The 13,086-nt window shown below is 38.7% G+C and overlaps 1 protein-coding gene across 1 annotated transcript in view; it reads right to left on the reverse strand.

Annotated features, from left to right (window-relative positions):
• Window positions 1–968: 968 nt before the first annotated feature.
• The window catches only part of LOC126827856 (eukaryotic translation initiation factor 4 gamma 1), a 32,219-nt gene continuing 20,101 nt past the window's right edge, over window positions 969–13,086 (reverse strand). Inside the window, exons 10-13 of the mRNA XM_056102585.1 lie at window positions 5,504–5,879; window positions 3,314–3,441; window positions 2,374–2,466; window positions 969–1,241 (exon numbers count right to left, since the gene is read on the reverse strand). Of these exons, the coding sequence (XP_055958560.1) occupies window positions 1,062–1,241; window positions 2,374–2,466; window positions 3,314–3,441; window positions 5,504–5,879 (777 nt within the window). The 3' untranslated portion in view covers window positions 969–1,061. The remainder of the gene's footprint in view (window positions 1,242–2,373; window positions 2,467–3,313; window positions 3,442–5,503; window positions 5,880–13,086) is intronic.

A 13,086-nucleotide genomic window follows, 5' to 3' on the forward strand; every position in this document is an offset into this window, starting at 1 on the left:
AGTGACTTTTTTCGTAGTCATTTGCATATTTTAGTATTATGCCCCCAAAATCAAATATCCCCTACACGTGCTAACCATTCGCCCCCCCCCCCCCCCCCCTCCGGCTACTTAGTAGTAGTAGGCCTATACTTCGAGGATTAGTTTCAAAGTTGTTAACTACTTTTGAAATTCGACCTCAGGGAGACCAAGTGTTTTAAAAACATTACATAAGCCTTTAGAGGGAGAATAGGCCTTGCGCACTAGTAGGCCGAATGGTGTCATTAAGGTCAATGAGTTGAATGACTTCAAACGTCATTATGTATGTAGGCCTAGTTCTAGTTAGACTGGATAAACTAGTCTAAATGACGCTAGGCTTCTATAGTCTATTAATTATACATTTCTATTGACTTGAATATGTATAAACACATATGTCCAAGTCCATAGACGTCATGGGTGGAAAAATTGTGTTTCACGTGTTGATGTCTGTTTACCTTTTTCCTTTCGGAAGGGGAGATAACTACAAACTCGTTTCTTGTCGCTCGAGTTATGCCACACAGGATACTCGAGACACTATAGCAACAATGGGCCACGAGGTATTTCTGGTCACTCGAGTCGAATGATAGCTGTCGTAGGCTGATTTTATACTGAGTCTGGATAATCAAGACACTATTACGACGATGGGCCACGTGCAGAATTCTTTTTTTGATTTTTTCTATTTGACTTATTTTTTTTTTTAATTAAAACGTTATTTTTTTTTATAGATTTTTTTAATCTGAAATATTTTATGAATTTCTTTTATATAGATTTTTTTTATTTTAAAAAGATTTTTTTTTTTCTTAAATTTTAAAAAGATTTTTTTTTCTTTTTAATTTAAAAAGATTTTTTTTTTCTTTTTAATTTAAAAAGATTTTTTTTTTCTTAAATAACCCCAAAAACGCTATTGCGACCATGGGCCACCATCGTCTTGAATGACCAACCACCCCCCCCCCCCAATATTAACTCAGCGGTGTCACTAATCACGAACATGTGTATGGAATTGGATTCAATTACCCCGAAAACGTATATTTTGATACTTTGATAAATTAGTGGAAATTAAAATTTACAAGGCAAAACCAGCAGCCATTATGGATTGTGGCCAATTTGACCCATTTGGACACGGATAAATCGTAGTCGGCATTTCTATACACCAGCCATGTAATAAAATAATACATTAACTTACACCCACCATAAAGATATCGTCCACGATAACAGCTCTGTTTATTCTGTGATAGAAGATAAGTTCAAGCACATTATAACAAAAATTGGAGAATCACGGCATTAATAATTTTCTTGGGTCCTTGCACAGGCACTTGAAGGGATTAAAATATTTAACCCATTCAAGTGCCTGTGGGTCCTTGTTGACTATCACTATTTTCGGTCTTTCATCTGAAGCCAGATTGAAAATATAATTTGTATGATATAACCATTCGGTTATAGCAATTAAAGATTTGACCACAGCTTTCTGAACTTCCTTTATCTTGCAGTCCGCTGATCGACATTCATCGCTGACTGATCCCCCATCATCCTGTACTCATTTCGATATTCTAACAATATATAGACTATAGATAACCATGGTAACTACAAGAATCAACCTATATACAGATAACCATGGTAACTACTAGAATCAACCTATACATAGATAACCATGGTAACTACTAGAATCAACCTATATATAGATAACCATGGTAACTACTAGAATCAACCTATATATAGATAACCATGGTAACTACTAGAATCAACCTATATATAGATAACCATGGTAACTACTAGAATCAACTTACATATAGATCACCATGGTAACTACTAGAATCAACCTATACATAGATAACCATGGTAACTACTAGAATCAACTTACATATAGATCACCATGGTAACTACTAGAATCAACCTATATATAGATCACCATGGTAACTACTAGAATCAACTTGCATATAAATCACCATGGTAACTACTAGAATCAACCTATACATAGATAACCATGGTAACTACTAGAATCAACTTACATATAGATCACCATGGTAACTACTAGAATCAACCTGTATATAGATCACCATGGTAACTACTAGAATCAACCTATACATAGATAACCATGGTAACTACTAGAATCAACTTACATATAGATCACCATGGTAACTACTAGAATCAACTTATATACAGATAACCATGGTAACTACTACGTTAAACTTGTTCAAGCATTACCTTTAGTGATGTCATAAATGATACAAGACCTATTAGTACAATATTTTTTAATAAATTGATAAAATTTCAACTCTAAACATTCTTGCCTCAAAATCCTGATCTATAAATCATCATCATTTGTAGTATAGAAGCAAAAGCATGTTGAAAGATACTTACCCATTCAGGCCTTGTTTGGAGGACGAAATCTGGGGAAAACTCTAATACAGTATTACCCATTTTAATCCTTTCTGCAGACGACATTATAGCAGGCTAAAATGGAAAAGGCTTCATTATATGTCGGACCATTTTTATCACGTGTAAAGGGATGTGTTATCGATCGCAGTTTACAGATTCACGATCTATCCAATACCTCCATCATCAGACAAATCTACACGACAACCGATATAATAATTTATACAAATAATAAAATAATATATACAATTAATAAAATGATATATACAAATAATAAAATAATATATACAAATAATAAAATAATATATACAAATAATAAAATGATACATACAAATAATAAAATGATATATACAAATAATAAGAATTTCTCCCCGCAATGACCTCAAATGCCAGGATATTGAATTAATTTTTCAAAATTTTCTCAAATTACTCAGTGTTATAGGCACAATCATTAATATGCCATAAACTATACGTGAACTAAAATAACAACTATATAATTATACAATACTATCTATGTTCTACCGGGACGCTTAATGTTATAGCCAGTATTTTGTTTACATTCATTGTGAGGTGGGATTGTGGATGGCGCCCTAAATTTGAAACCGTCCCTACCCCACCCCAATATTCCCTAGAAAACTGGCATGTGGTGCTCGGCTCCTGATTGCTTCACTCGCATTGACGGGGAGGGGGGGTGGGGGGAGGGGGGTGGGGGTATTATGTGCATCAGTCGGTCGCATTTTGGCTAAATACCCCCCCCCCCCCCCCAAACGAAATCGTTATGTACGCCCCTCCCCCTTCCTTCTGGTCAGGCTTATGTAGCTTATATAGCTTTGGTAAGACTTCACCAACAACCATCATGGTTTCCACAAGGCAGATCAAAAGATAAACCAATGTTTTTAAAACCCGATTTGTAACCGGAACCCACCTTATCTAGAACGATGTCAGGTAAATTTGGTAAGCCTTTTGGTTTAGAAACACAGTTGCTACTAAATTGTAGCAAGAAATTTCTGTCGTAGATTATTCTACCCTCCTGATTTAGAGGACTCCTTTGGTCTGTCAAAAGAAAAACATAACATAACATAAAGTTTCAATTCCTCGAGGTATTCCCACGACGGCGCAGTTACAGACCCTGACCAATATTTATCCTTCCTACGAATGCGCAGATGTCGACTTGTCGGCTTTCGTTTGAAGGGAGACATGTTGTTATTAGGACCCAATTAACCGTGTTAAAGATGTTATGAATTTATGTTCACTCTGATTTTTATTCACACATTGACAACTAATGATAAATATCATCAAATCATCAAATTAGTCTTCATATATTCGCTCATTCTCAATCAGTGCCATTCTCAAAGATGTATCAAGTCCATAGTACTATTTGTTACAGATTTAACGTCCAATACATTATATACTATTCAAAAAAAGTAGGGGATATTTGATTTTTAAGTGTTATTAAAGTCACCTAATGAAACTGACGAAGAAACAAAGGACAAAATGAAATGAAGTTCACATTCATCGATTTATTCCAAATGATCGTTAGACTAAGTAAGGCACAGACTGACCATTATAATGGTAAAATGATACCCGGGGTCAAACAGCAAAGTTACCACAGCATCACAACCAAGTCAGTAACGGGTAAATCCTCCTCTGTTTGCCAAACAAGCATTGATCCGACGTGGCATACTCCTAATGAACGTCTATGGTCATTTTGGTCCAGATTGTCCCATTCCTGTTGCAACGCAGCAGCAAGTTCTTGGACATTGGCAGGACGTTGTTGACGTTGACGTAACCTCTGTCCAAGCATGTCCCAGACATGCTCGATGGGGGAGAGGTCGGGACTCAGTGCTGGCCAAGGTAATGTGGTGATGTTCTGTTGTTGGAGGTAACCTGTAACGATCCTGGCCCTGTGACATCTTGCGTTGTCATCCTGGAAGATGAAACGGCGGCCATGACGTCGTGCGAACGGCACAACATGGACTGCCAAGATGTTGTCCCGGTAGTACTGGCCTGTAACACGCCCTGCAACAACATGTAAAGCAGTCGAATCGTCTGGCCACTCACTCTCACACCAGTGTCTGTTTGAAGACGAGCGCTGATCTGATTTGCTGTGATGACACGATTTCTCAAGGCCAAGGTACGGATAAATCGATCCTGGGCTTGAGTTGTCGCCCTTGGTCGACCTGAGCGTGGTCTGTCCTGTACAGATTGTGTATCACGGTATCTGGACCAGAGCCTGCTTATGACAGACTGAGAAACATTCATCGTCCGCGCCACAACCGCCTGTGTTGTGCCGATCTGTAGCATGCCAAGGGCACGTAACCTTTCATTTTGGGTAAGCCGACGCATATCAAAATTTGTTTTCTGATCACTAAAACAATTAAACTGATGTTTCCACCCTGGAATTCAATGCCACAATGACTGTAACATTCAAAGTCAGAGTCGTGCAAATCTTGGGTTGGACCCCCATGATGATCCCAAGCATCACCTGCATTCCATGCGGTAGCTATTGGTGCGTTTGGGCGTCACATGTAACTGGAAATGTTTCTTCTGTTAGGTTCTATAGTGACTTTTTTCGTAGTCATTTGCATATTTTAGTATTATGCCCCCAAAATCAAATATCCCCTACTTTTTTTGAATAGTATATATGATGTTATGGACAGGTTGATTAAATTAAATTATTTACACTTCACCAACTTTAAACCCATGAAGTGTAAATAATTTAATTTAATCAACCTGTCCATAATATCATATAAAATGTATTGGACGTTAAATCTGTAATAAACAACAACAACAACAACCGATATTGTCTTCGATATCACCCCTGGTGGAAGTGGACGTTCAACTCCAGAAAGGAACGAATTCGAAATTCAGATAATATTCTACAATGGCAAACGTACAACGTGAATTCAGCTTTCTAACAACTATGTAACAATCAAGTGGTTCGAGGGTGAATATGACACTCATCAGTGGAACCACTACGACACAGAGGAACACAAAACAAACAGCACTCTGGACGGATGGCAGTCAAGGATCACGAAACTAGTTGGGAAAGTTCATCCGAATGTTTTTTCAAATGATCGCATTTTTACAAAAAGAGCAAAATATTTAAACTTACTTTTTTGCCTGACATCAACAGTATGATTTCCGTCAACTTTATTCACACTATCTGCCCTCATCGGACGTTTGCAATAATTACTGAATTTCGTTTTTAATTCATGTAATGTATAAAACGAATCATAAATATGCATATTTTCTTGTCCAATACATTGACGTAAAAGTGGACACTTGACAGTATCGTCCATAAACTCTAGTCCACTATCCACCAGATACCGGTCAAACTCCTGCTCAAATTGTTCCCATTTTTCTCTTGAACCATCTTGATCCAGTCGTGATAAACTTGGTGGCTTTAAGGGAGGTCTGTCTTCCATGTTTCTAGGTTTAAAGGGAGGCCTACGTTCCATTTCTCTAGGTTTTCTATAAACTTCTCTTGGCTACAAATATAGGTTTGGGGGTTACTATAAAAACATCTAGTCTGACAACATGAACCCACCAACAGCTAAATTGTCCGAGCAGTTATGAGTTACACTAGCAATAGCATGCCGTTGCCATGCATGACAGCGAATTTGAACAAAATTCCTATGACCCCGATGCTTCAAACCAGGTTTGAACAAGTGGTTGCCATGCAAGATAAGCCCACATTATTTTTGTAAAATAAGTGACAAATAATCCTGGATGTTACAAACGGTCCGACATGCGTAAATATCAAAAGGAGCCGAGATCTTTGGGATATAATCCTATATTTCAAGTTTCATCACAATGATATCTAGAAGCATGGTTTAACTATTCACAACAAAACACAACACAATGGATATATGGATATTACTAGTTCTCTACTATTTAACACTTGCAGGTCACGTTTTCAAATTAATATCTACCTAGCCGTTAGCCCACTTTCCAACCATAGGCTTTTTATATATGTCGTTGAATTTCTCTTCCACCATTTGCCTGTACTATTCTTAATTAATTTATTAACATACAAAGCACACAATGAACTATCTGTGCCATCGGACCATGTCAGACAGAAAGGCCCATGGTGCTACACAACTCTCTGTGTCATCGGATGGCTCTGATATGTTAAGTAGATAAGAATAATAGAGACTTTTGGCAAGGGGAATTTTTCCCATCCGTATCGTCACGTGATACGTTGCGTCAATGTAGTTTTGGCAGATTTTCGTGCGGCGTACGTATGAGTAGCTGAGCTTAGTTCTGTGACAGCATGATGGCAGTTATCTACCAAGATATTCACCATCAGTACTAGTCAAGTGTCTAGCCTATAAATTACTGGAGGGAGTGGTGTCGCTCGACAGTCACTGAGTTATTAAAAGAAATAATGTCGAATCTTATTAAAAATCTTTGACTTCGACTCGACAGCAATATTTGGTTTCACTAATGCATCATTTCCGAAAGGTTATACCCCTTTACCATAGAATCACATTATTTACAGATTTTGAAGGTCCCACCTCTCTAAATTTAGCACGTAGATCAACCAGCATGCAGACAGATAAACAGACAGATAAAATATGAAAATTCTGAGAAAAGCGCATCAAAAGTATTGATTAAATTCCAGTCTTTATCACGGTTAAAATCACATCTTATATATACCTTGGTGTTCTGGGATACACATAGATTCATTAAAACGCCATGATACAACATTTCAGCGTGTAAAAGTAGTAAAAAAGACGGTTAAAAGACGACAATGTTATACGGAACTTTTCCGTATGAAAGCTGTTCAATACGTACTGCCGTATCCGTGTGCCGTATCACGTATGAGAAATACACACACATTGATGACGTCACACGCAAAGTCGATACGGATACGCGATACGGACAAGAAATTTACGCTTGCCAAAAGTCTCTAATGTTAATCATTAACGGGCGTTGACCAGCAGATCGGATTCAAATCCAATGAAAACGGACACATACGATGACCTCGAAAGTTTATTATGATCTTTCCATGTTAATAAAAAAATGTCTAATTAATGGTCTATATAACATTTCAGGCCTAAAGAAAGACCTGCAACATTTCAGGCCTAAAGAAAGGCCTCCAACATTTCAGACCTAAAGAAAGACCTCCAATAGACAGATTCAGCTCTTGCATACTGCATGTTTAGCTGGAGACCATTACACACCTTAAAATACAGAGACTAACTCGCACTGAAATACGTCACGCGAGTCCACTATTTCATGTAGTATATATACTGTCACTGCTGGGTGCATAGTGTGTAGAACCTAGCTCTAAGTATTGACTAACTGGCCTATGTGTTAGAATATCTATATATGAAGTAGAAAGGGTTCATTGTGGTTACAATTCATGGAAATTCGTGAGAAATATACGTGTTGTCAGTAGTCGCTGAAACCCGTCAGTAAGTGTACCGTACGTCAGTATTCCTCTAAATGGTCAGTAATAATCATAAGGTGAGTATTTAAGTCAATTGGTTAGTATTCCTTACTTGCGTCAGTATGTAAAAATAACGTGAGTAATTAAACAAACGTGAGTTAAGCCGATCATATCACTAGTCAGGCGCGTGCGGGAGAAATTGACGAAAGCGTGACTAATTAAGAAACCGTCACTATTTGAGGTCTACGTCACTATCAGAGTGAAACCGCCAGTTATCTTTGATGTGCGTCAGTAACTGGACCCGACGCCAGTAGAGCGTGAAATCGTTAACTATATAAATTTCTGGCAAGTATTGTTAGTGAGTATCGTCGCTACATTCTGAATAAATTATTAATTAATTATTTACTAATATTCTCGAATCGGGAAATGTTTTTAAACAATAATGGATGGCAGCCAACACTAGGAGTATTTGTCGGCGATTTCGATTACCGCCGTAGTCTGCAGAATGCGGAGCAATGTGAGGTGTTATTTAATTTACAATTTATATTTATTCTCGTTATATCACATGCGGATTGGCACATGTTCTGGGACTTGCGGCACTTTGATATCTGTATGGATTAAATTTGGAATCTCTGTATGGATTAAATTTGGAATCACAACTAATGGTTAAAAAAAAGATCAACACAAATCTGTTTTCACTAATTCTATTGAAACAGATAATATGATAGCAGATAACAGAAATAATGAATTTCATATACATACATACAAGCTGAAATTCTGAGCACCGAAGAATCATGTGAATATCTATTTACATTTGAGAAATAATTTGATAGTAAATAACAGAAATAATGAATTTCATACGCAAACCAATGCATACATACAAGCTGAAATTCTGATCACTGAACAATCATGTGAATATCTATATACATGTACATTATTATTGGTATTTTCAAATTTGCAACATATTACAAACCCATTCCTGATAAAAAAAAACTAAAAAAACATATAATTCAAACGTCAACCCGACCATTTCAAGAATTGTCTGTGTGAAGGCGACTGCAGCTCGGTTGCTTCATTTAAAAAGATAACTGATATTAAACTATACAATTGACTGAGCTATTCAGGGTTCATATTGGAAATATTTTGGTGTCAAGGCAACTGGAGTTCGGTTGCTTTATTTAAAAAGATAACTAATATTAAACTATAAAATTGACTGAGCTATATCCGTTTGAGGTTGTTTGAGGAAAAACAAGTTAAAGATATTGTTATGTTCTAAAAGAAAATCACATAACAACCACGCCATATATTTGTTAATTTTTGTTTGATATTTCTCTCGGTGTTATAATTTAGAACGAAAGAGAATAGTCCATACATTAGTAATGTAGGTCTTGTATATTGAACTTTTATGGGAATAAATTCTGTTAATCTCACCACTTAATTAGCACCTTGGTGTTATATACTATTCAAAAAAAGTAGGGGATATTTGATTTTGGGGGCATAATACTAAAATATGGAAATGACTACGAAAAAAGTCACTATAGAACCTAACAGAAGAAACATTTCCAGTTACATGTGACCCCCAAACGCACCGATAGCTACCGCATGGAATGCAGGTGATGCTTGGGATCATCATGGGGGTCCAACCCAAGATTTGCACGACTCTGACTTTGAATGTTACAGTCATTGTGGCATTGAATTCCAGGGTGGAAACATCAGTTTAATTGTTTTAGTGACCAGAAAACAATTTTGATATGCGTCGGCTTACCCAAAATGAAAGGTTACGTGCCCTTAGCATGCAACAGATCGGCACAACACAGGCGGTTGTGGCGCGGACGATGAATGTTTCTCAGTCTGTCATAAGCAGGCTATGGTCCAGATACCGTGATACACAATCTGTACAGGACAGACCACGCTCAGGTCGACCAAGGGCGACAACTCAAGCCCAGGATCGATTTATCCGTACCTTGGCCTTGAGAAATCGTGTCATCACAGCAAATCAGATCAGCGCTCGTCTTCAAACAGACACTGGTGTGAGAGTGAGTGGCCAGACGATTCGGAATCGACTGCATAGGGGTCACCTTCGCGCCCGACGTCCTCGCGTGATCCCTTGTTTGAGAGATCATCACATTCAGGCAAGACGTCGTTGGTGTAGGGATCGTCAACACTGGGATAATCGACGCTGGAGCAATGTGATGTTTTCAGATGAGTCAAGGTTCACTGTTGATTTTTTGGACAGACGTAGGAGGGTGTGGCGTTGTCGAAACGAGCGCTTCCAAGACGTTAACGTCATCAGACATGATCGATTTGGGGGTGGTTCTGTTATGGTGTGGGGAGGCATCACTGTTGCTGGAAGAACGGCTTTACATGTTGTTGCAGGGCGTGTTACAGGCCAGTACTACCGGGACAACATCTTGGCAGTCCATGTTGTGCCGTTCGCACGACGTCATGGCCGCCGTTTCATCTTCCAGGATGACAACGCAAGATGTCACAGGGCCAGGATCGTTACAGGTTACCTCCAACAACAGAACATCACCACATTACCTTGGCCAGCACTGAGTCCCGACCTCTCCCCCATCGAGCATGTCTGGGACATGCTTGGACAGAGGTTACGTCAACGTCAACAACGTCCTGTCAATGTCCAAGAACTTGCTGCTGCGTTGCAACAGGAATGGGACAATCTGGACCAAAATGACCTTAGACGTCTCATTAGGAGTATGCCACGTCGGATCAATGCTTGTTTGGCAAACAGAGGAGGATTTACCCGTTACTGACTTGGTTGTGATGCTGTGGTAACTTTGCTGTTTGACCCCGGGTATCATTTTACCCTTATAATGGTCAGTCTGTGCCTTACTTAGTCTAACGATCATTTGGAATAAATCGATGAATGTGAACTTCATTTCATTTTGTCATTTGTTTCTTCGTCAGTTTCATTAGGTGACTTTAATAACACTTAAAAATCAAATATCCCCTACTTTTTTTGAATAGTATATTAGGAGATGAAGAATGTTGATTGGGTAATCGAGTTTAGCCTCTTGATTATGTTTTGATATCTGTATGAATTCAATTTGGAATGACACCTAATGGTTAAGAAAGAACAAAGTAAATATATTTTCACTGCTTTTACTGAAACAAATATACTATTCAAAAAAAGTAGGGGATATTTGATTTTGGGGGCATAATACTAAAATATGCAAATGACTACGAAAAAGGTCACTATAGAACCTAACAGAAGAAACATTTCCAGTTACATGTGACGCCCAAACGCACCAATAGCTACCGCATGGAATGCAGGTGATGCTTGGGATCATCATGGGGGTCCAACCCAAGATTTGCACGACTCTGACTTTGAATGTTACAGTCATTGTGGCATTGAATTCCAGGGTGGAAACATCAGTTTAATTGTTTTAGTGACCAGAAAACAAATTTTGATATGCGTCGGCTTACCCAAAATGAAAGGTTACGTGCCCTTGGCATGCTACAGATCGGCACAACACAGGCGGTTGTGGCGCGGACGATGAATGTTTCTCAGTCTGTCATAAGCAGGCTATGGTCCAGATACCGTGATACACAATCTGTACAGGACAGACCACGCTCAGGTCGACCAAGGGCGACAACTCAAGCCCAGGATCGATTTATCCGTACCTTGGCCTTGAGACATCGTGTCATCACAGCAAATCAGATCAGCGCTCATCTTCAAACAGACACTGGTGTGAGAGTGAGTGGCCAGGCGATTCGAAATCGACTGCATAGGGGTCACCTTCGCGCCCGATTTCCTCGGGTGATCCCTTGTTTGAGAGATCATCACATTCAGGCAAGACGTCGTTGGTGTAGGGATCGTCAACACTGGGATAATCGACGCTGGAGCAATGTGATGTTTTCAGATGAGTCAAGGTTCACTGTTGATTTTTTGGACAGACGTAGGAGGGTGTGGCTTCGTCGAAACGAGCGCTTCCAAGACGTTAACGTCATCAGACATGATCGATTTGGGGGTGGTTCTGTTATGGTGTGGGGAGGCATCACTGTTGCTGGAAGAACGGCTTTACATGTTGTTGCAGGGCGTGTTACAGGCCAGTACTACCGGGACAACATCTTGGCAGTCCATGTTGTGCCGTTCGCACGACGTCATGGCCGCCGTTTCATCTTCCAGGATGACAACGCAAGATGTCACAGGGCCAGGATCGTTACAGGTTACCTCCAACAACAGAACATCACCACAAAAAACTTGGCCAGCACTGAGTCCCGACCTCTCCCCCATCGAGCATGTCTGGGACATGCTTGGACAGAGGTTACGTCAACGTCAACAACGTCCTGCCAATGTCCAAGAACTTGCTGCTGCGTTGCAACAGGAATGGGACAATCTGGACCAAAATGACCTTAGACGTCTCATTAGGAGTATGCCACGTCGGATCAATGCTTGTTTGGCAAACAGAGGAGGATTTACCCGTTACTGACTTGGTTGTGATGCTGTGGTAACTTTGCTGTTTGACCTCGGGTATCATTTTACCCTTATAATGGTCAGTCTGTGCCTTACTTAGTCTAACGATCATTTGGAATAAATCGATGAATGTGAACTTCATTTCATTTTGTCATTTGATTCTTCGTCAGTTTCATTAGGTGACTTTAATAACACTTAAAAATCAAATATCCCCTACTTTTTTTGAATAGTATATGTAAGCTGAAATTATGAGAACAGAATAGTCATGTGAATATCTTTTTACCTTTGAGAAATTAGCTTTTATAACAATTTTTTAAAAATATTTATAACGATGAAAATAGTAATAACATATTATATGGTATAATATACAATGCAAAACGTTCTACCCGACGGGGTAACAAATCGTTCGTTTGGCACTTTATTTTATTTACTTTAAAAGAATAATTATTAAAGATTGAAATACAAAAAATCATAAATTGAACTGCCAAACATCTGCTACCTGACGAGATGGCAGTAAATTCTATTACCCTTTGAAAACATCATTCATTTAATAAAAACAATTCATAAAATCAAATGAAGACCGCCACAGCATACCCATCCACGTTATGGCTATCCAGACAGGGAGAGAGAGAGTTTCCACAATTTATCATCTTGGTACGCGTGCAAGAGAGGCGCGGATAAAAAACGAAAGTTGATATAGTTCTTTGAATTCATATTTTCTTTTCTTACATAATAGTAAAACGATTCTACATTACAAAATTTTAGTTTCCTGTGAGCTGTAATCAATTTTGCAACTCTTCCACAAAATAAATCACCGTTTTACTTCTACGTACACTTGTTCGTAAATTGGCTCCTGTATGTTTCA

The sequence above is a fragment of the Patella vulgata genome, chromosome 7 (genome assembly GCF_932274485.2).
Source record: "Patella vulgata chromosome 7, xgPatVulg1.2, whole genome shotgun sequence".
In the NCBI taxonomy this organism is placed as follows: Eukaryota; Metazoa; Mollusca; class Gastropoda; family Patellidae; genus Patella; species Patella vulgata.